General features: G+C 38.4%; 1 protein-coding gene across 1 annotated transcript in view; it reads right to left on the bottom strand.

The window, feature by feature from the left end:
• The window catches only part of KIF1B (kinesin family member 1B), a 137,286-nt gene that overhangs the window by 72,367 nt on the left and 39,891 nt on the right, over positions 1-25,028 (bottom strand). Inside the window, exons 5-15 of the mRNA XM_081816819.1 lie at positions 21,771-21,836; positions 17,356-17,534; positions 16,680-16,791; positions 13,844-13,921; positions 13,093-13,158; positions 12,386-12,403; positions 8,447-8,522; positions 7,647-7,725; positions 6,443-6,585; positions 5,463-5,504; positions 2,481-2,692 (exon numbers count right to left, since the gene is read on the bottom strand). Of these exons, the coding sequence (XP_081672945.1) occupies positions 2,481-2,692; positions 5,463-5,504; positions 6,443-6,585; positions 7,647-7,725; positions 8,447-8,522; positions 12,386-12,403; positions 13,093-13,158; positions 13,844-13,921; positions 16,680-16,791; positions 17,356-17,534; positions 21,771-21,836 (1,071 nt within the window). The remainder of the gene's footprint in view (positions 1-2,480; positions 2,693-5,462; positions 5,505-6,442; positions 6,586-7,646; positions 7,726-8,446; positions 8,523-12,385; positions 12,404-13,092; positions 13,159-13,843; positions 13,922-16,679; positions 16,792-17,355; positions 17,535-21,770; positions 21,837-25,028) is intronic.

The raw sequence follows: 25,028 nt of genomic DNA, 5'->3' as shown, positions 1-25,028 counted from the left end.
AGTTGTGATTAAAAAATGAAAGCAATTACATTTCACTCTTTTGCCAGAGAGGTTTGTGGAGGGGTCGAGATTGTTTATGATGAGGTAACATGGGTCTCTTCCATATGGAAAGAAGCTATTCAAAAAACGAAGCAGAAGCAACACGTTATGCAAAAGTATTTTACCAACTGATCATATTTTTAAAGTCAAAAATAAAGAGAAGCAAAGGGAAATAAAATGTTAGTGAAGTGAATTAACCTCTATTCCTGTTTTCCATTACAGTATTTTTCTCCTGCAGTATCATGGCTTAGGAACGTAGCTCCTAAACACTCAACAATGAAGTAGTCCAAAAATGAAGAATTCTCAAGCATTTCTGTTGTATAACCACTGCCTTGCACTGTGCATGCAAGATGCTATCTGCCTGAGGCATTACAATGCAGGTCTGCTGGACTGAATTCTCTCACCATTCACAAAACAGGAGCAGAACGAAGGCACTTATGCCTCAGTGGACTGCCATGCTGCATTTAAAAACTCAAGATCCAATGCAAAACCATCAAGAAGCAATTTTCTAAAGGTAGGGAAAATGGAAGATTTCACTTATGCTGACTTAAAGGAAAATTAAAACAGAGAAATCTATTTTCTGATGAAAGTAATACAGTTTTGTTTTGGTGGGAAGTAGGAAGGTTGGGGGGAGGGTTCCCTGAATAATGGCAATGTTATTCCCCAGAAACTATGTGGAAGACATTGGGTGACCTAATTCTTAAAGAGTCTGATTAACGTCTTGACTCCTAACATTCAACGTTATTTTCAGTTGGTCCCATGTGGCAGTTAGGAAAATTGTTTTCTTTTACACCAAGACGTAAGTTAATGGAAATCTTATTTGTACACCAAGGCTTTAATAGGCGATATAAGTAAGATTCAAAATCCCCAAAGATAAAGAACATCTTATATTAAATAGTAAGTAGGAGATTTCACTTCTTTCCCATGGAACCCCTGCATTTCCCCCACTGGCCCAAACAGAACCCCGCACAGCAACTTTGTCACCAACGCCCATCGTGAAAACACAGACACATAAAGCTGTCCTGCACAGGCTTCACTAATGTCTTTATTACAATTCCAAAGGCAATTTTACAAAAGCAGGAATTACCCTTCAATTTGCAACAATTAATGAAATGAAAAGATTTCTCACCCTTCTCCCTTTGCTAGGTATTTCAGAACTTTACCCACTTCCTACAAATAAGTTCTGAAGGAAGAAACAAGATCATTACTTTTGTTTCTGAACCACCTTAGGTTAGAAGTAAGTAAAAAATGCCAAGGAAAAACGTAGGCTGACTAAGAAGCAGAGGCCCAGTCTTCACATAAAATCTTTCTTGGCCTCACCTGAAAACTGAAATGAAACCTTCTGTCATCTTCAATTATCAAGCTTCATTCCCTTTTAGCGGTGAAAAGGCTCAACAAACCTTTTCCATCGTTCATTTGCCCAAGTGTGTTACTGTTCTCAACAGTGCTCGAGCGAGCGGCAGTTGTGGAGAGCGCTGAGTGCAACACAAAGAGGCCTGCCAACACAACTGCAACTTCCCAGCTCCTGAAAACACTTTCTCTGCCCTCCTTGTTTTCCCTGCCCTGGCCCTTGGGAATACAAAGGCCCAAAAGCGTGGATCACACGATCACCCTGGAGGCAATGAGCAGGGAAAGAAAAAGCATCTGTGATACTGTCACAGTGATTTGATGGATGGCATGGTCTGTTCTCGCTGCAGTCACTGAGGGGAAGGAAGAAGGCAGGAATCAGCAGGTGCTGCTACCGCTCACTTTCATATTCACGAAGAAGACAAGAACATCCCCAACAGAGCGAAGCACAGACTGGGAGAGTGAAGCTGGGTGCCACAGCAGGTGGCCCTGAACGTGCAGGATGCAAGCGCGCAACACAGCACTGAGGCCCCTGACCCCATGGGCGCCAGCACAGGAGGAGGCAGCCCTCCCACGGCAGTTATAATAGGGTTCCAAGACTTCCTATGAGCTTCTACAAGTTATCATTTCACATGTCTCTGAATAAGCCTGGTACAGCCACTCATATGCTCAAGCCTTCTTTTGGTTGTCTATTTATTTTACTAACACAGACATGGCTCTATACAGAATTCCATCTTCAAATGAATCCAAGTGCTTCTATCAAATTAGTTTCCAACTAAATTCCTAACTAAACAATGTCCCTGTGACTTATAAACTATCTGGGAATTAAAGGACATTATCTATTTATCAGTTATCTTCATGGCCAACCTATGATCTGGCCACGCATCTCTCTAATTTCTGCCTGGCCACGTGAGACTCAAGTATTCTGGTAAAAAGAAATTACCTTATAAAGCAGCACATGCCATTTTCAGGACACCTCTAAGAGTCAGAAAGTTCTTCCGTATCCTTAACAAAAATCTCGGTGATTTTCAAGACCAACTATGCTTTGTGGAGCTACACAGAACACCTTTCATTCAGTCTGAATTATTACTTACCTTTAGACGTTCAATGGCTTCCTCTCCTCCAGGTGTAGACATGATCCTCTCCTGAATACTGGTCACAGATGTTATGCCCACCTGACTATTGAGTGAGCAGGAAGATGGAGATGAAGTAAGGGACCCCATGGATGCTGTGGAAAAATTGCCAGGGCGTTGATTCTCAGAGGCTAGCAAGTACCTATGCTTATTGTTCTGAAAATCTTTCAGATCTGGGAGACAGAAAGAAGGGAAGGCAGAAAAAGTGGAAAAGAGGGAAAGGAGCAGAGGGAGAAAAAAGACAGGAAGGAATACCAGCGTAAGAAAGGATAGTATTAAAGCGCCAAGACAAAGACACATTATAATACAAAGACAAGTTATAATTGTTCTAGATGGCAGTTCTAAAACATGTCTGTCTTTAATACTGGTATCCTAGAGGTTAAGAACCACTTCTGAAACTAAAAAATTTAGAAACTAAAAAATTCCAGGGTGGGTTAACATTGTATTTGATAGGGGGTAACCAGAGCCTCAAAGGATAATAATGCTCAGGCACTCTCCGTAAACAAGACATGCTACATTCCTTCTATTCCTTCTAGAGCTCCAAATCTACAATGTTTTAGATTTCCAGTACTCTTAAATCCCAGTAGTTTGTAATGGTACAGGAAAAAAGATGAACATTTATTTATCAGTAATATCAAACTGGCCCAGTATTTTATGGCATTCAGCAAAAATTCCCAAGAAGATACTACAGTTAAAACAAAAATCTGTAGTGTCCTTTGTATAGCAACATTTCAACATGCTAAAAAGCATCTTCAACATATGCTTTTTTAAAAAAGGAGAGGTAAATGTAGAAATCACAAGAAATTTGTGTAAGTTCTGGTTGAGAACTCAGGGTCAATTACCTCAACAGGGAAGAACAATTAGCAAATTAATGAAGTTGGTACAGTTTACATTCATCTATTAGCACAAGCAAAAATCAAGGCTGATTATTTGCTTATTATTGCAAAGTGAGGCTCTTACTCTGCCTAACAGTACTCCATGAGTCACTGGTGAGCTGAGTTCCTAGTATGGAATTCAAGTTTCAGGGACATACTTTCACTTACTAAGGTCTTTAATAGAACTGTAAGTTTTGTTTTTAAATTTAGTTTTGATAAAAAGAGCCACAAACAACAAAATTCATTAATTTGTTGTTTGTACTTTCCTTCATTAGTCATCCCTGTCGAACAGACACCAGAGGAAAACCATAGGTATTAATGGATTTCTATTTTAAAATTAGCTTATGTTTAAAAATGTGAGAAAACCTACATTGCTTAAAATTCATACCAAAACTAACTTAAGTTTTCCTTAAATGATACGAGTCAATGCAGAGTCAGAAAACATTATTATTTGCTCTCGCTGGGTCTACTCATTTCTACTTCATCAAAGCCAGTTCTTGAAACCCCTTAAAACCAGTGGTTGCTTCAAGACAGTTTGAAAACCACCATCTGCAAATATAGAACATAGGAAAACAAGCAAGTTTTAAAAGGGGGATGGGAACTGGAGCAAAAAATCAGCCATCAGGTGATGGCAGCAAGGTAGGAAAGAATAGGATGGGTGGAGCTGAGAAGGTCCAATGGACACATGCAAGCCCTAAAAGAAATTAAGAGTAGTAGACTGAAATGGAAATTCAGAAGTAGTCAGGGCTGCTTTCCTGCATGGAGACAAAATTAAAACTTAGTCATGCATAGCTTTTTGGGAGATGTCACAACTGCTCAGAAAAGAGTGAGGCAACAAGCTGGTAGCAGCCAGCTGGGGCACAAAAGCAAGAACAAGATGGTGTCTTTCTCACATCAGTATCAGTCAGCTTCGGAAATCTCAGACAGAGCTGTTCCAGTCCAAGAGTCACTCTCTATTGGAGTGTTATTGTGTCCTCAAGGCCTAGCCTCATCACAGTGGCCAGGGCTACGTTTGCTTTCACCTATGTATTTCCTCCCTTCAAGCCCTATTACGTGCCTCATTAAATGAACAAGCAAATCAATTAAAATCTAAAACTTAACCAAGAAGTCAAGATTCTTCATTTCTTCTAAGATAAAAATCCCCTCATGAACTATCTTAAAAGGGTAAGAAATCATGTCCTCACCAACTTAATGATATCTATGGAGAGAACGAGGTGTGATCCTTCATAAAAATGTCTCATTTCGAACACACATTTTAGACACCCAAGTTTTTAAAATCTAATGTGTAATTCCAGAAAAGGAGAGGGAAAAAAAAAAAGTTTTCCTAACCACTATGTAAGCTGAGGCCCAAGATATGGAGGAAACTAACTCAGCATAAGCACAGGTGGGTGCTAACCCAACACTCAGAGCTACTCAGTCAGGGATAGTTTAGCCAACCAGAAGTGATTGTTTTTAATTGTACATACACCAAGGCTCAGAATTACATAGCTAATTTAAAATGAGTTTTCTATTAAATAATCAGACACGTGAAGGATCTCAAGAGGCCAAAAAAGGTATAGTAATGATATTAAAAGCTGGGGCTCTGAGTTACACTATCCAATCGAACTACACAGAAACCATGGGATCTCTGGAGCGAATTAACCACCCAGGCAAGGGTGTCCTCATGGGTAAAATGGGCCTAACAATCTTTTCCAGAATCAGTGACAGGATTAAGTGAGATAATACATTCAAGGTCACTATAAACACTCAGGAAATGTGAGCTGCTGTCATCGCTATCATCATCCTCTAGGACTTTGGATTCAGTTTAATCACATAAGTGGAAAAACTGAAGAGCAGAAGCAGCAAGAGACTCTTAACCCTCTAAACTACTTAACCCATAAACTGAAATTCAGCAGCGTTTGCTACATGGAGAAGGGCAAAAACAGGATCATTTCTGAATCTACAGTATGCTCTGTCTGGGATTTCCCTGTTAGGATTGCTGGCATGCAAAGCTCATTTTAAGGCTGATCCAGCAGAGGCAGATTAGCAAATCAGAGTACTGGAAATAACCAATACATGAAATACACACATTTGCCTCCACTTCCAGAGTAATCATCGATCAATGGATCAACTGAAGGTAAGCAGGAGGGAAAATACAAGAAGGGTCAAAGTTCAGGTTCAGCAGTGACACAGAGAGGGAACAGAGCAGCATTTGGGAAGATGAAAAAAATTAACACTTAAAATAGATTATCATTTTGCACACTGTATTCATTTAAACTCAGGTGTTAATCAGTAAGAAGAACTAAACTACAAGAGACTTTGAAAATCTTATTAGAATTTAAATATTAATTTTTCACTCAAAAAATAAAAATATACTTTATCAAATAAACCCATATACTATTCTACCTGAATCATCCAGTTAACTTCTGATTAGACATTATGCAAGGAGATCACGGAGGTTAAAAAAAGACTCATTTTAAGACAACACTGTAAAATAGTATTCTCTGAAAGTCTAGTTCTTGAATTTGACAGAAAATGGATATTTTTCCCTTCATGTGTTCATAGGGAGCTGGGTGGGGAGTGTCCTTCAATCATTCTGCAGGAGGGGAAAGATACCACTCAAAGGTAAATCTTATCTGAAAGGGGACTGGAATGGTGGATTTGTTACACATATATTATCACTACTACATTAATCCAGAGAAGCCCCAGTACAAAAACAAAAATTTCAAGTACCAATTTTACAAAATGATTAATTTCTCCGTGAGAATAAACTCAACGTTCCAAATAAACTTCACTGCTGATCTAAAATGAAAATCTAATAAAAATACAAGCGGTAACATATTTACATTTTAAAAACTAATTTCATGAGTTCAGCTGGATAGCCTGGTACATACTATATAAAGAAAGATTCTGAGATCATTTTCGTTGGATTTTTTTAAAAGAAAAAACAAAAACAAAAAAAACTCTGTTATACCATCTAACTTCATCATGTTCTTTGAATCTAAGTTTAAATATAAGAACCCTGAAGAGGAAAAGATTAGAGTTTATGTTGATCCTTAATTCACTTACTATCAATAATATCTCCCAGCCCCTGAGCACGAAGAAGATCCTTCAGCCGTGTCACCTCCTCCTTTAATTCACGAACCAGTTTGGCATTGGGGTCCTCATTGATAACAGCATTGCACTTAATTTGTTTTGCACGATCTGCATATCTATATCCAAAAAGAACATTCATTCTTGCCATTCCTCAGATACTCTACTTCTCATAAGTAACATGCCATTATTTCTAACTCTAAATCAAACAGCTTGAGTATTTACACATTTTATGAGCCTTACTAATAACATATGCATAGAAAGTTTTATAATATCTTATCAAGATGAGGAAAAAGGCTCAGATGAATTTTAGTGAGTTACCCAAAATCATAAAAGAAATAAATACCAAAAAGAAGACTCAAAATGCATTTGTGAGACTATATAGGGTTCTTTCCATCACTGGGAGAAGAGTAGAAAGTTCCAGATTAAAGTAATGAAAACTATTCATAAATAGAAATACAGCTGACCCTTGAACAACGTGGGTTAGAACTGCACTTATAATCAGATTTTTTTGATAAACACAGTCCAGTACTGTAAATGTATTTTCTCTTCTTAATTTTCTTAATAACATGTTCTCTCCTATAACTCACTTTATTGTAAGAAAACATATGGCTTATATGCATATACATATGTATTTGTACAACTTACAACATACAAAATATGCATTAATCAACTGTTTATGTTATCAGTAAGGCTTCTGGTCAACAGCAGGCTGTTAGTAGTTGAGTTTTTGGGGAGTCAAGTTATATGCGGATTTTTGAGTGTGCAGAGGGTTGGCACCCCTAACTACTGTGTTGTTCAAGGGCCGACTATATTCTATTAGTGAACATTCTGTAATTTTTTTTTTTAACACTATGTGTACTCATAATTGTATTACTTGTTAAGAGCTGAGCATCTCTATAATGATGAAAACCACAAGGGAACTTCTTTTTACAGAAATGAAAATCGTAACAAACTGAAATTGAAAACCATAAACAGGTAAATTCTATTATAATAAAAATCTCCCCTGCCCAAAAAAATAAATAGAAATCTCCCCCAACCCCTGTTTTCCCTGTTATGAGAGGGATGGATCATTACTTACATAAAAAATTACCCATATAGCATAAGAAAACCAATGGCATAACAAAATGACTTATGGTGGCACAGTATTCTATTTAGCTATCAAGAGCAATTGGAGTACCTCAGAGTGCTCAAAGTTTCATCATAGTTGATATCTGCTGGGCTCAGAGCAGCAACCATTGCAGTCCGAGAATTGCCACCTAAGAAGATGAATCATGGTTATTGCAAATCATATTCATTTTAGAAAGAAGAATTTTATTAAATTTATGTCAAATTAGACAACACCATCTCAGATCCTAAGATTTAATCAAGAATCAACAAATGTCTTGAATGCTCCCATGCCGGGCACTGTCATACTGTTAATCTTGGTGTTTGTATCTACTGTGACCAGTTCTCCTCTCCCCACTTCAGTTAAGACCTCAGCCACTCCACCAAAGTGCTCTTAATGAGTCAAAGTCACAGTGACATGGACAGTCCAGCAGGCCATTCTCACTCTCTTCCTTCTATCAGTGTCATTTCCCTTCTAAAAGGAAGGAGGGAAAGAGGCTAACAGAACAGAGAATAAAGAGAATGACCTGAAGGTCCAAAACCATCAGCAAAAAGGTAACATGGAGTTTCCAAAGAGGTTTGAAGAAGGAGCGATAGTTTGAAGCAGGTGTGGTTAGGAAGAAAACCACACCACCACACCACAGTCCACGTTCCCAGGTCAACAAGATGGGGGAGAAAACCCTGATTAAAAAGTAAGCATAACATAATTTAAAAAAAAAAAAAAAAGTAAGCAAATCCAACCAGCTTAAATCAAGAGTAACATGGATATCTGGAGATTATTTTTCTCCAAAACAAACATATAAGACAATTAACCACAAAAGATAATCAATAAACAGCTTTAAAAAGGTAACTACACACAAGTGATCAACGTACCTAGATTTTCTCGAAGGAGCCAAGTAAGTACAGAATCCCTGTAAGGAATAAAATCAGTCTTCTTCTTCTTCTTACTCTATTAAACAGAAAGAAATGATCTTAGTATTGTTAGGGAGGAAAAATTCACTTGAAAGGCAAACAAGTCCAAAATTTCTGAGTAAACTATAGTAGAACCCTATCACTGTTGAAATTTAACACTCATGGCTTCAATTCTTCACCATACCCAAAGTTCATGCAATAAAGTAATTTTTTCTTTTTATATTTTATTTTGAAAAATTTCCAGTGTACATGACAGTTTAGAGAGTAGCATAATGACCGATCATATATCCATCATGCAACTCCAACCGTTATCAATATTTTGCCAATCATGTTTCTATTATCCCTCAAACACTTTATACTTTTTCTTCCTGAACAATTTTGGAATAAATTGCAGACACCATGCCCTTTTATCCCTAAATACTTCAGCAGATAGGGACATTCTCTTACACAGTCACAGTTCAATGACTGAGTTCAGGAAATCTTTTTTTTTTTTTTTAAAGATTTTATTTATTTATTTGACAGAGAGAGAGACAGCTAGAGAGGGAACACAAGCAGGGGGAGTGGGAGAGGGAGAAGCAGGCTTCCCGCCGAGCAGGGAGCCCGATGTGGGGCTCGATCCCAGGACCCTGGAATCATGACCTGAGCCGAAGGCAGGCGCTTAACGACTGAGCCACCCAGGCGCCCCAGAGTTCAGGAAATTTAACATCAATATACTACTATTATTTAATATCCTGTCTATATCATATCTTTTACAGCTGGTAGCGTTTTAAAGCAAATCCAACATTTCACCTATAAATAAATATTTCAGATACATATTTCCAACAGAGAAGGGGTTCTTTTTTTTCTTTAAGTCTCAAACAATGATTTTTTACTTTTGCAGAGGGGCAAATATAAATCCTGGGCATTCCAGGTTAGATGTGCAGGAGCCAAGTCATTTAGTTAACGAATTTACTTGGCCAATCACCAAATCATTAAGTGGACTGTTGCATCTCTAACAACTCTTATAAAAGTAATACACATTTGGTTTCTTTAGAAAGAAATCACACTCCAAATAAATTCAACCAACAGAGTTAGGACTCAAAGTGAAAAGGTCTAAGTGATGTGATTTGCTAATCTGGAGATTTGTAAAGACTGCAAGATGAATGGTCTGGGGCGCCTAGGTGGCTCAGTTGGTTAAGCGACTGCCTTCGGCTCAGGTCATGATCCTGGAGTCCCAGGATCGAGTCCCGCATCGGGCTCCCTGCTCGGCAGGGAGTCTGCTTCTCCCTCTCCCACTCCCCGTTTGTGTTCCCTCTCTCGCTGTGTCTTTCTCTGTCAAATAAATAAATAAAATCTTAAAAAAAAAAAAAGATGAATGGTCTGTATATATGTATCAAGCATTGACTTATACAGCTGTGACCCTCCTCATTATCATATCCTTTGAAAGTAAAAATTAATGCAAACCCTTTGCAGATAACAGCTACTGCAGTTATGTCCTGGCTGATGACTAGGTCGTGATAATTTAAGAAGCCACTAAGGGGAAGCCAGGGTTCACTGATAAACATCTCTTCCCAGTCCTGGTATAATCTGAGGTTAAACTAAGGACAATCTAGTTCTTGCGAAAACATGGGTATTCAGAAAAAGAGTACTAAATAGCTGACCTCTGGTCTGTCAAGGAGGAAAGGAAGTAGGCAAGTAGCAATTTAATTCCATCTCTTATCAAAAACATTCCCTCCAATTCATCCTATCCCACCCACAGACACACTTTCCACCAATGAGAAAGTCATTTCCCATAGCAGGATCTATTTCCAAATGACAAAGACCTGTGGGGAGAATTAACCCTCTCAGTCAATCACAGCTTAGCGGGACTATCAGTCCACTGCAAAATTCTTGAGTCCTGAGACCTCAATTCTTCCTTCTCTAGCCCCTCAACACTCCACTTTGCCTACAGTTAGTACTGAAAATGCTACAAGATCTAAAGTACGTCACTTACAAGGATTGCAAACAGTACTATAAAAATAAGCAGTTTCTCTTTGCCAAAAGATGTTCTATTTTCATTTTGGTCGATTAGACTAAATTAAGAAGGAGTAGCTAAATAAAGAAGCATGAATAGAACTTCCATATTTTCCATCTGAAATATCTCAGAATTTTAGCCACTTCTTTTCTATTTGCTCTCTTACACAAATTAATCTCATCTATTCTCACAAATAAGGGCCTCAGTAATTACCTAAACAGGTTTACTTACTTACATCACTAGCCTCTCTAAAAAGAAGTGCTATCAAGTATGGACAATAATAATCCTGTTTCTCTCCCCAGTGGGAATAACAGTACATTTTAATTCACCAAAAATTATGCTTATTACATAAAAACTAAAATTTGTCTTTGATCTGTTATAGTTATGGCATAGATGCAAAGTTCTAAACTGGATTTTCCAAAACTAATTCTAAAAAAGTCATTTGCAAATTATTGTGGCACAGAGCAATATGGGAAATATGCAGATAAATGTAAACTTTTCCTTTGGTTGATAAAGAATGTTAAAAAAATGAGCAAATGGACAGGACAAGTTAGAAAAACCACTAAATTTTAACAGCTTTCATGGTTCTGGGACTCAGATTAGATATCTGAAGAATATCCAAACTACTGCATAATATCAAATAACAGATAGCTTTAAATCTAAGGCAGCTTTTTCCAATAAGCCAAAAGAAACAGAAAAAAAGTATTACTCTTTATTTTTTTTTTTAAAGATTTTATTTATTTATTTGACAGAGAGAGACACAGCAAGAGAGAGAACACAAGCAGAGGGAGTGTGAGAGGGAGAAGGAGGCTTCCCTCGGAGCAGGGAGCCCGATGCAGGGCTCGATCCCAGGACCCTGGGATCATGACCTGAGCTGAAGGCATACGCTTAACGACTGAGCCACCCAGGCGCCCCAGTATTACTTCTTATTAAGTAATTTTTGTACAAGTAGAGAACAAACCTATATATTTTAAAATATGAGTATAAAATATTTCATCTTGCAGGGGCAGCTGGGTGGTTCAGTCGGTTCAGCGTCTGCCTTCGGCTCAGGTCATGATCTCCGGGTCCTGGGATCAAGCCCCATGTCGGGCTCCCTGCTCAACAGGGAGTCTGCTTACCCTCTGCCTCTGCTCACGCTGTCTCTCTCTCTCTCAAATAAATAAAATCTTTTAAAAAATAAAATATTTCATTGCAGATATTGCCTTTATCTCCAATGTTACTCATGTGATTCAGAACTGTTGAGTGCTCTATTATAAATGCAAAATAGTACTAAGAAATTTTAGAGTCTTGTAAGGAAATATAAGGAAAAGTCTATCGTATTTGGATTAAAAGGATGCAAAGAGCATGTGTTCTAGATACAGACTTTAACTAGATTCTACAGCCTTCACTTTATGTATAACCAAAGAGTAGAAAAAAAAATTTTAACAATTTAAATAATCCATGACTTCTCATGATAGGAAACAAGATTATACAAAGAGGTTTAAGAAAAATATCCTAATAATTTCAAGAAGGCAGCTATATTTTAGAATAGTATCCATAAGAAATATCTTTATTGCCCTTTCAAGAGGTTTATAGGTGACTTCTTCAAGTAACAGTCCTACAGATCACTAGGAGAAACATCATTAAGATAACACAATATAGAAGCTTCCTCAGTTTCTCTCTTGTTCCTTTATTCTGAATTCCTTCTCCAAAACACATCATGTTCCCTAAATTAGGTTTGGTGTGCAGTCTCATGATTCATGGTCACTCTAAACAGCAATTCTAAATTCCAGAGTCAGAAAGCAAGTAACAAGAAGTTATTTTTCAAGGTTCCATTCCTACTTATGCCTCCATACAACCTGCTGAGGATTTACAATCATCACAATTGATTCTACAGCTAGTTAAATGCCTAACAAACCCCACCGTACCTTGCTGGTGCAGTTATCCTATAATTGAAGCATTTAAAAGAAAGAATGAGAACACAGGATAAGCCTTCAAACAGAAAGTACTTTAAAGTAATAAACTGAGTATGACTTTTCAGAAACAAGCAAGAAAGCATTTGATTCTTTTTAGGGATTCAAATAACATACTAAACTAGAATACAAAAGGACTAGTACTTCCTTAGCCTTTAACCTAAAAAATAAAGCCCCTGATACAAAAGTGTTTCAGATTTAGTGTCCCACTGTTAAAGAATAGGAAAGAATAACACAATTTTAAAAAGTATATTATTGGCCCCCAAATCAACAGCATTCACCAAGGCAAATGCTTAAAAAACTCCAAAAGGTACTGTATCCTACTTAAAAAAGATTGTATAGGAAAAGAACATGCAACAAAAACCCTTGGTTTTGATGAGAAACCTGAAGTAAGGCTAAAAAAGGAATCAAACCCTAAGTCTTCGTAAAGAGCTAGTTTTCAGTCTAGCCTTTATAGATCTATGTTTACTTTCTCCTGAATCTCTTTTATGTTCAGTAGAAAGTCAAAGTGTGTTATACCTAGTATCTTATCTGAAAAGCTCTTAAAGGAGAAAAGATTACACAAAAGGGCCAAAAAACGTCAGTCTTCATAAACACAAAATATCATCAAGTACATTTGAACAGGCAAGTTTTCCCATGTAACCAAGTATATAAATACTTACCACCTCTGCCAAGGCTGAAATGACTTTGCCCAGAGTTGTGAGAGACTTATTAATATTTGCTCCTTCCTGAAATCAATACCAAACATGAAAGAATTATGATGAAGAATTTCTTCCACTGCCATATCATCTATAATGCATAGGATACAATTAAGCCTTGTATTAGCACTCTTTGTTTACTTATGACCACAAGTTCTAAAAACCTCTTTTAGTCCTCAGTCTCTCCCCTGTTCACTTAATGCCATGCCAGGACCACACACCTAACTCACAGTCCTGAGTATCGGCAAGATGGCTTGCCCCAAAAGTTTATGGAGGCAGCCTTCTCCCCCCAACTCACCAACATGCAATTTCTGCTCTTGTTAAGTAAGCATCCCTCTGGTGAGGGCTGTGTGTGTTCTCACATTTGGATCTTGTACCATTAGTGTCGCTTCCATCCAGCCTTTTCCTCAAAACACCTTTCAGCTTTCACCTTGACCATCAAGTCCTCCTTAACTATCACATTATGTTACTTATCTTTCATTGAAGTTATAGATCAGGCATGAGCAAAATGTTTCTGTAAAGGTTTTGCAGGCCATGTGGTCTCTGTCATAAGCTCTCAGACTTACTGTTGTAGACAACACACGAACAAAGGTGGCTGTGTCCCAATAAAATTTTATTTACAACAACAGGTCAGATTTGACCGACTGGCCATAGTTTGCTGACCTATGTTACAGAACATTTACTGACTATGTCAACTGTTTGATAAAATAAATACCTTTAATCGAGTCCCTTTGGCACCAGTTGAATCAGCTCGTTCACTTCCTGCTAGATCCACCAAGCTGATTTTACTGACCTGGTCAAGAACAAGAACATTGGGGTAATTCAAAAATAAGCAAGGTAGAACTAGAAAACATTAAGAGGCAGGAAATTAAAAATCGGGCATGAAGAAGACTACAAATATTAGGGCTCTTACATATGGCACAAGAAGACACAGCATGCACAAAAGTTCACAGCAATTTTCTTGGTTCAAAATAAGTAATTTTAAGATACACATGACATATTTTATAATGGTGTGTCATAAAAATATAAAACTCAATAACCCATTAAATGGCATATTAAATATGAAGCCTCCAGCAACTGGAACTCTCACACACTGCTGGTGGGAATGTATTATGATACAGTCACTCTAGAAGAAAGTATAGCAGAGTTGTAGACCTACAGAGCTAAACATATACCTACCCTAAGACTCGACCATTGTACTCCCAGGTATTTACCAAGAGAAACAAAAGCAAATATCCACACAAAGACTTGTACACAAATGTTCACGGCATTTTCTTTTTTTTTTTTTTTAAGATTTTTATTTATTTATTGAGAGAGAGAGAGAATGATAGAGAGCATGAGAGGGAGGAGGGTCAGAGGGAGAAGCAGACTCCCCGCCGAGCAGGGAGCCTGATGTGGGACTCGATCCCGGGACTCCAGGATCATGACCTGAGCCGAAGGCAGTCGCTTAACCAACTGAGCCACCCAGGCGCCCCATTCACGGCATTTTCATTTTCATGATCAAAAACTGGGAACAATTTAAATGCCCACCACCAATAGGCGAGTTAATGCACTAACTGTGATATATCTATATAGTGGACTACTAATCAGCAATGAAAACAAGTGAACTACTGATAGACAAAACAACATAGGTAAATTTCAAAATTATGCTAAGTGAAAGAAGCAAGGCAAGAAAATAGTACATACTCTATAATGCCATTCATATAAAATTCTGGAAAGTGTAAACTAATCTGCAGTGACAAAAAGCAGATCAGAATTGCCTAAGTACCAGGGTGGAAGGAGTGATATAGTTAGATTATAAAGCAGCATGAGGCAACTTTTCAGGGGAATGGACGTGGTAATGACTTGGACTATGATATTGGTTTTAAAGGTGCATACACAGGAATCCAATTTTATACTTTAAATATGTGTGGTCTATTGTACTTCAACAAATCAATAAAGTTGTTAAAAAAAAATAAAGCTTCAGGAAAGTGAGACAAAAGTATCCAAAATGGATTATCAAAGAAGCTATGGTTATAGGATTAACATCATTATTTTTGTAGATGCGACATCATAGAAGAATAAAATGGTTTCACACAAGATGTACTAAATAGCATTAATATTGTAACTAGCTAAGCAGTGTCAAGTTATCTGATCACCTATATGAAGGGTATGTTTTTTTAAAATAATTTTCAGCTAGGGAGACAAACCATAAGAGACTTTTTTTTTTTTGAAGATTTTCTTTATTTATTTGACAGAGAGAGGCACAGTGAGACAGGGAACACAAGCAGGGGGAGTGGGAGAGGGAGAAGCAGGCTCTCCGCGGAGCAGGGAACCCGATGCAGGGCTCAATCCCAGGACCCCGGGATCATGACCCGAGCCGAAGGCAGACGCTCAACGTCTGAGCCACCCAGGCGCCCCCCATAAGAGATTCTTAACTCTAGGAAACAAACTGAGGGTTGCTGGAGGGGGGGGATAGGGTAACTGGGTGATGGGCATTAAGGAGGGCACTTGATGTAGTGAGCACTGGGTGTTACACGCAACTGATGAATCACTGAACACTACACCTCTGAAACTAATAAATATGGTATATGTTAACTAAATTGAATTTAAATAAAAAATTTTAAAATAAGTAAAATAATTTTCAGCTAAAAACAAGTCACTAAGTAAAAGGTGATCCTAGTTTTTAGTGTTGTCAGTATCACAAAGAACTCAGTTTATAAGGCAAAGGATCTTTTATCACTGCCAGTATAATAAATCTAACTTCTGGTTTAAAAATCCAGCTACATGCTACTTAGGTATGTAGGCAGAGAAGAATTCAACATAAATTTATTACTAACAATAACAACGCTAAAATTCACATTTATTGAATGGCTACTCTAAGCCAGGCACTATTATATGCACTAACCTGTATCAATATTTAATCATCTTAACAATCCTATGAGGTTGGGGAAATGAGGCACAAAGAGGTTAAGTAACTTGCCCAAGGTAACAGTGCTGCAAAGTGGTAGAGGCAGGATCTAAATCAAGCAGTTTAACTCCAAAGTCTACTATATTTACCTACTGTAGAAAAGGAGACATTAACAAGCAAGGTATTCGAAGAGCATCAGGACTGCTGTGCAGTCCTTTACTTTCCAAGGAAAAACACACCTTGTCTGCTTAATTGTTTGCTTAAATATTTAATCCCACAATAACATTATCAGAGCTCAAAACAAACAAAAAAACCTATATACCAAGCAAGTTAATTAAGAGGTTCTAGTCAAGAAGAAAAAAAACGAAGATTTTCTCCCCACAGAACTGCTTAACTTTAACTCTCTTGCACAGAGTAATTTTTGAGACCCAATGTCTTTGTTTTTTCTTAAGCCTATTTTCTATCTTGCAATTTCACTCAAAAACCCATGCTCAGAATTGGTTTAGAGTGGGAATAAAAATGACAAGCAAAAGATACAAAATATTCACCGTTAAGTTAAAGGGCAACTTTCTCCCCTCCATAAGATGCAGAGGGTAGCAAGAGGGACTTCTGAAAATCCCCATTCTATACAACTCAAGCCCGGACACTGAAGTTGTCCTACCTTCTCAGTGGAAAGGTTGGTCTCAGTATCATGTTTCTTCTGGGTGAAAACAATGGTAAACACAGCATGGGAACGGCTACTTGTTTCATTCATGTTGGTAGCTGCCACCGTCCTAAATAAACATAAAGGTGACATGTGACAATGGAATTGTTAGATGAAAGTTAAAATGGACAGCAGGCTCCATGTTAACTATAACAATCACAAGCAACAACTTTATTCACAGATCATGAGATTGTCACTTACATAAATTGTTCTCAAAACACCTGATTTGTGAGCCTATCAAGTTATCCCCAACTCCAAAGGTCCCCCATCAGAATCATTTTTCATACCTCAATTGTCCCTTTAGAAACCACCGACGCATTTAATTTGTATTCTTTATTTTGCAATCAGTTACTTCCATAGGCATGTGATTATCCAACATTTTACCATGACTTAATCCAAACCTGATATTAAAACTTAACCAAAGTTCTGACATGTTTCAGCACTGCATTGTTTTGATGAGAAGATGCTGACTATGCGGAAGCCCTTACTTTTTACCCCAGCACAGCCAAAGGATCAGAGGATCTACAATTAAAGCAACTTTCATAAGTATAAAGGTGGTCTCAAATCCTTAACTGGGAATAAAGGACCTGAAAATGTGCCAAAGCCTTCAGTCATTAGTCTATTTCTACCATACCTGGCTTTGTTCCCAGCATCCATGAGGTCAGCAATGTCTGTGTAGGAAGTGACTGCCAGCTTGGACAGATCCTCCACATATGGGCCAAGAAGTGGGTGTTCACGCACACGCAAATGACCCTTGTTTTTTGGATTCAGCAGGTCTCGTACTCGTTCACAGTAAATTTCCATGTAGCTCACCTAGGAGCAAATTATTAAAGTGAACTGGAGGACTTGGAAAAAGAAATACTATACATTAAAAAAAGTTTAACAATTTTTATTAAAAGCTCTACAACTGGGGTGCCTGGATGGCTCAGTTGGTGAAGCATCTGCCTTCGGCTCAACTCATGGTCTCAGGGTCCTGGGATCAAGTCCAGCATCAGGCTCCTCGCTCAGTAGGGAGCCTGCTTTTCCCTCTCCCTCTGCGGCTCCCCCTGCTTGTGTTCTCTCTCTCTCTGTCAAATAAATAAATAAAATCTTTAAAAAAAAAAAAAAAGGCTCTACAATTAGGGGCGTCTGGCTGGCTCAGTCAGTAGAGCACACAACTCCTGATCTTGGGGTCGTGAGTTCAAGACCCACACTGGGCGCAGAGATTACTTTTAAAAAAAGCTCTACAATGAGAGATCAGCAATCTTTTTTTTTTTTTTAAGATTTTATTTATTTGACAGAGAGAGTGAGAGAGCACAAGCAGGGGAGCGGGAGCAGGAGAAGGAGAGGGAGAAGCAGGCTCCCCGTTGAGCAGGGAGCCCAATGAGGGACTTGATCCCAGGACCCTGGGATCATGACCTGAGCCGAAGGCAGATGCTTAACCATCTGAGCCACCCAGGCGCCCGAGATCAGCAATCTTTATAAAGGGAAATGCCATAGGTCTAGTCCATTTTATTCTATTAACAGTTGCACAGACATCACTGACTAGCTTAGAATCAGCCTTCTGATGGTCTCAGGAAAGAAAAGGAGGTAAGAAGGCTACCTCTGCAATCAGTAGCCACTATTTGTCTAAGTCAGAAAAAATACCATTTTTAGTAGCAACTTACCAGTTACTAATACACTTTTAAAAATGTATGCTGTTGTCAATAGTTAAGGATTACAGTGAGGTTACTCTAAAAGCTTGGAAATAAAAATTCTATTAGTGTTAAAATCAAGAAACAGTATCGATATTCCAGAGCAGGGAAGACAAAAGAGACCAGCAACCCCAGCACTGTAAGACTGACCACACACAAACCATGTATCTACCACAAGGAGTGAGGACTGGTCAGCAGGGAGCCTGACGGCATGGTGGGACCCATCCACAACTTGTGAGGGAAGAGGAAGCCTCAGCAAGTACACTACCGGAACTCCCGTCCCACCAGCAGACCGTTCCTATCACGGGGATGAAGTTCTCAGACTATCCTTTCTTTACCTGAGCCAAGCAAGCATCTCAATTGTCTAGTCAGCTCCTCCCTCTCTAATTCCATGCTCACTAAAAAACCGACAGGGTTCCACAGAAGTCTGTCCACAGGAAGATACAAAGATAATATACCAGGCTTGCTAATACTGAGTGTTCTGGTCTAGGGAAGAGTTTTCCTCAAGGGAAAGTAACAAAACTAGTGGTTTCATAACATAAGTCAAATGAGCTTCACTAAAGAGTCTGGCTTTGAGGGCGCCTGGGTGGCTCAGTTGGTTAAGCGACTGCCTTCGGCTCAGGTCATGATCCTGGAGTCCCAGGATCGAGTCCCGCATCGGGCTCCCTGCTCGGCAGGGAGTCTGCTTCTCCCTCTGACCCTCCTCCCTCTCATGCTCTCTGTCTCTCATTCTCTCTCTCGCAAATAAATAAATAAAATCTTTAAAAAAAAAAAAAAAAGAGAGTCTGGCTTTGAAGGATGCTTCTGATCCTGATTTATCTGTAAGATCAGACTTCTAAGCAAATAAGGCTCTGGACTAGGGGAAATTCACCACAGGAAGCCTCATTATGGTCTTCCCTTGTGTATCCTGAGCTAGTCGAGCACACAATAAAATTTCAGCACTTGTCAACTTTAAATTTCCATAGACACATTTCCGAGTGTCTGAAACAACAGAATCTCCATTTCTATTGCTTTTTTCTTTCACTCAGTCTCAGATCTGACTGTATATTTATACTGTATTTTAAAATCAGTTTTTTAAATATTGAGAACCTTGAAGTAACTGATCCCCTATGAGATTAAAACAACAGGACAACAAGTATTCCTTCTTAAAGCAGGTCTTCCTACAAAGTGAAATGGTACTTTATTCATTCTTGTGTAGTATTTAAACTTGGACATAAACTCCAGAATCCCAGAAAGATACTATATCTTCTTGGAAAACTTACCTCTTTTCACCGAGGTGTGGGGAAGCATGGGAACCCAAGTAACCGAGGTAAAGGCTGCTGTGCTCTGCTACTTATTTTCTACCATGCAAACCCACCTCAAGCCAGCACTAGTTCTTTTACTTCTGAGGCAACCATTACAGACCCCACTTGGCAAATTCAATTCTCTGAGTAGCATTATCTTCCAGGCACTTTCTAGGCACAGGGCATACATCAGTAAATAAAACAGACAAAAATCCCTGCCCCAGCGAGCTTATGATTCTAAATAAAAATAAACAACACATACATAAATAAACAGAATTATAAAGTAGGTTAGAACATGATGATTACTATGGAGGGAAAAAGAACAGGACAAGAGAGACCAGTAGTGCTGGGGTGGAGGGCAAGTTGCAGTGTTAATTAAGTTGGTCAAAGTACACTTCGTTGAGAGGGTAAGACTGAGCGAATGACTTGAAGGAGGTGAAACACTTAGATAAAAAAGATATCCAAAGGAAGAAAATTTCAGGCAGAAAAAAAAGTAAATGTAAAGGCCCTGAGGTAGGAAAGTTCCTATTGTTCCAGAAACAGCAAAAAGCCAGTGTGGCCGGAGCAAATAGAGGGAAGCAGAAGAGGAGGTAGAGGTCCCACAAATGTAAGGAACCAGAGTATCAACTAGGGATCTACACTGCACTCCAAGCAAGCCTATGAACTCCGATATGAAAGGAAATGGCATCTTCTTTTATTATCTATAAGCTCAAAAAATTGTCACATTCTGTCACTCTCTATCCTTTGAATTTATTTAAAATATGTGATATTTTAATAAGAATAAAAATCTACTGAATTTGGGCGCCTGGGTGGCTCAGTTGGTTAAGCGACTGCCTTTGGCTCGGGTCATGATCCCGGAGTCCTGGGATCGAGTCCGACATTGGGCTCCCGGCTCAGTGGGGAGTCTGCTTCTCCCTCTGACCCTCTCCCCTCTCATGCTGTTTCTCTCTCTCTCTCAAATAAATAAATAAAATCTTAAAAAAAAAAATCTACTGAATTTTCATTTGCTATACACCTAGTCTTCAAAAAGAATAGTTATAGGATGAGACAAGTTATGAATTAATTTTAACAAAAAATATTTTTAGAGCTGCACATTCCCCTTTTGGTGTATCATAGTCACAAGGCAGAATTCTCTAAAATTAATAAATTTATGCAACACTTTGTAGGTAAAGAAAAAACCCAAACCAGCTAGGTGGGTCAACTAGTAATTGTGTAAGTCCTACAGAAAATCACAACACATACATAAAAAAAAAAGTTTGCTTAAAAACAGCTTCATGTCTCAGAACAACAGGCTCATGTTAACAGAACGCTTTAGTAATTTCAGTTTCTATAGAACTGAGTACCAAAACTGGAGATAAGTGAAACAACAGCCTCAAAAAGCACATATCAATGAGTAGAAATGTTTATCAACTATATTAATATATATAATATAATTCTATAAAACTCCTCTTCAAAGAGCTGGAGTATACACTGGATGAAGAATAACTGTCTAAGATTATAAGCAATTATAAAGGAGGAAGAGGAGAAGAGATCTGATTATATAGATTTTAAAAACCATGTCAAAAATCACTATTAATAAATATGAAAGGGGGAAAGAGTTCACACAAATGATTAAGATAAACACTGCAATCCCAAAATATAAACAGGCATATGCATAATTTACAAGATGTTCAATTACACTAATTATCAAAAAAACTTTAATTTAAATAAGTGAAAAAGAGTGCCCTTATCAAGTTGGCAGAGAAAAAACAAAAATATTAAAAGTTGGCAAGGACACAATGGGTGCTCACACCCTCTTGATGGGACTGAAAATTGGTACAGTGTTTCTTTCTAAAAAGCCATTTGGCAATTCACATGTATTGTTTGACAACCTGATACATAAAGGAAGTAACTAAAAATAAAGCTTATGAACAAGCTTCTGACTTATTTAACTGCAACATTATTGATGATGAACAAAACTTAGAAATAGTCTAAGAATACAAAATTGGGGGAGTAGTTAAGTGCTCTATAGTCATCATTTGGGACCACTGAAAAGTAACACTGGAGGGAATGGAGTCCAGAGGCCTATGGCTTTAACCCACGGTTGTACTCACCTCTACAGAGTAAGACATTTCTTCATTACAGTTGTCATTGATTTTCTCAAATAGTTCTTCACATAACTACAGAAGCAGAAGGAGAGAGGCACGAACAGCATAAATGAGAGAATTACAAAGATACCCATGAGTGCTAACCAAATTAGTGAGATCCCTTTCCTCTTTCTCAAAATATTAATGACAACATCAAAGAAGAATGGCTTTGAATGAAATAAGGGGACAGTTGTGAATGCATTCTCCTCATCTCATCTTTATTCTCCCTTGATGACAGCACCCCAGAAATGTTTCCTTAGAAAGCAAGCCATTTAGGGAAGAGGAGGAGTTCTGTCTCTTCCTGTGTTAGGTCCCTGGCACATTAAATTTATGTGAATTCAATTCTTCACATTATCCTAGAGTAACTGTGACTCTACTATTAGTATTATTATGTAGCAGTCAAACCAATATTAAACTACATTTTGGGGATGCCTGGGTGGCTCAGTTGGTTAAGTGTCTGCCTTCAGCTAGGGTCATGATCCCAGGGTCCTGGGACTGAGTCCCGCATTGGGACCTTGCTTAGTGGGGAGCCTGCTTCTCCCTCTGCCTGCCACTCCCCCTGCTTGTGTGCATGTGCACTCTCTGACAAAAATAAAACAAAACAAAAAAACCCATTTTGCACACATTTTATTTATCATGCTATATAAATTTTATTTTATACTGCCAGTTATTATATACATTACAAATCATACATACATATGTATAAAGAGAGAATGCATACTCTTTCAAGGGAGTAAATGAAGGTATTCAAGAATAATTTTGATAGTATGAGGTGCCTGGCTGGCTCAGTCAATGGAACATGCAACTCTTGATCTCAGGGTTGTGAGTTCAAGCCCCACACTGGATGTAGAGAGTACTTAAAAATAAAATCTTGGGTGCCTGGGTGGCTCAGTTGGTTGAGCGGCTGCCTTCAGCTCAGGTCATGATCCTAGAGTCCCAGATCGAGTCCCACATCTGGCTCCCTGCTCAGTAGGGAGTCTTCTTCTCCCTCTGACCCTCCCCCCTCTCATGGTTGCTCACTCTCTCTTTCTCTCTCAAATAAATAAATAAATAAATCTTTTTTAAAAATTAAAAATAAAAATAAAATCTTTAGGGGCGCCTGGGTGGCTCAGTTGTTAAGCGTCTGCCTTCGGCTCAGTTCATGACCCCAGGGTCCTGGGATCGAGCCCCGCATCGGGCTCCCTGCTCAGCGGGAAGCCTGCTTCTCCCTCTCCCACTCCCCCTGCTTGTGTTCCCTCTCTTGCTGTCTCTCTCTCTCTGTCAAAAATAAATAAAATCTTAAAAAAATAAAAAATAAAATAAAATCTTAAAAAAAAAGAAGAAGAATTTTGACTATAAAATTTCCCCTTTTCCTCTGTCTTAAGATTCCAAGCCCTTTGGGGCGCCTGGGTGGCTCAGTCGTTAAGCGTCTGCCTTCGGCTCGGGTCATGATCCCAGGGTCCTGGGATCGAGCCCCGCATCGGGCTCCCTGCTCAGCGGGAAGCCTGCTTCTGCCTCTCCCACTCCCCCTGCTTGTGTTCCTGCTCTCACTGTGTATCTGTCAAATAAATAAATAAAATCTTTAAAAAAAAAAAAAGATTCCAAGCCCTTTATAAGAGGTTACTCTATCTCATAGTGACATTTCCAATAGAAAACATTAATTTTTCTAGATCAGGAAAAATCACAAAATTTCACTCTCCCCATCCTTTGAATTTATCCAAAATATGTGATATTTTAATAGGAATACTTAATAAAATTCTGCTGAATTTTCATTTGGTATACATTTAATGTTTAGGCAATCAATACAGATTTGGAAAATGAACTGTATGTGATTCTCTACAAGTCTAAATAGAATTTAAAATTTATTATAAATGGCAGTTTCTAAATGATAATCCCGTTTTCAAAAATTAATGCTTTTGCATTAAAATAAAATGTTCCAAAATTCTACCAGAAAAGAGATATATATGTAATTACACAAAAACAAATTAAAGGAGAAGGAAGGAGAAACTAAGTGTGATGATGGAATAAAAGGACTGTTTAGTATAACTTGCTATAATCTACAAAAAATTGTTTCATTCCTAAAGAAGTATTATATAGTTGTAAAAGCAAAGCCTCCAGAACCACCTTGCCTGCATTTGGATTCTGGCTCTGCCACTCCCTCGGGCAAGTGACATGACCTCTCTGTGCCTCAGTTTCCTCATCTTTAAAATGAGGGAAATAAATAAAATAATAAAATAAAGGTAACAACTGCATCTACTTCTTAGGATCAAACTAGGAGGATTAGCTGAGCAAATATCTGTAAAACACTTAGACCAGTGCTTGCACATGGTGAATGCTACACAGTATTTTCTCTAATTATTATTATAATTATTGCTATTCCTATATATATAGAAGGACAATTCCCAAGTATATGTCTTAATATTGACATATATTTTTTACAGAAGAAAATATGCCAGTATATTCAATTTTTTCTGAAAAATTCTTAATTTTTACTGATAGTTAAGCATTTCAATTATACAGCTGAATTTAAAATTATAGTCCAATAATCCGATAGAAAAAGTAGCTATTGGGCGCCTGGGTGGCTCAGTTGGTTAAGCGACTGCCTTCGGCTCAGGTCATGATCCTGGAGTCACGGGATTGAGTCCCGCATCGGGCTCCCTGCTCGGCAGGGAGTCTGCTTCTCCCTCTGACCCTCTCCCCTCTCGTGCTGTCTCTCATTCTCTCTCTCAAATAAATAAATAAAATCTTTAAAAAAAAAAGAAAAAGTAGCTATTGCTCTCTCTTTTTTTTTTCTTTAAAGATTTTATTTATTTATTTGACAGAGAGAGAGAGACAGCGAGAGAGGGAACACAAGCAGGGGGCAGTGGGAGAGGGAGAAGCAGGCTTCCCGCCGAGCAGAGAGCCCTATGTGGGGCTCGATCCCAGGATCCTGGGATCATGACCTGAGCCAAAGGCAGACGCTTAACGACTGAGCCACCCAGGCGCCCCAGCTATTGCTCTCTTATGTATCTCAGAATACAGAGAGGTCACACTAGGCCTATAGTAAGAAAACAAACAACAAAAAACACTTTAAAATTAATTCCAAATATCATCAATAAAAGCAAACCACATTTCTGTTATTAATGAGGGAAGTTCCTTCTAAATACCTATGTCACAACCCTTCTCCATTCGAAACAACACAAGGTTAAAACACACTGCTCTTAAGAATTCTCAGACTGGGGCGCCTGGGTGGCTCAGTCATTAAGC

This window comes from Leptonychotes weddellii, chromosome 4 (assembly GCF_054177405.1).
Source record: "Leptonychotes weddellii isolate Sample4059 chromosome 4, ASM5417740v2, whole genome shotgun sequence".
In the NCBI taxonomy this organism is placed as follows: domain Eukaryota; kingdom Metazoa; phylum Chordata; class Mammalia; order Carnivora; family Phocidae; genus Leptonychotes; species Leptonychotes weddellii.
This window is presented reverse-complemented; position numbering and strand designations above follow the sequence as displayed.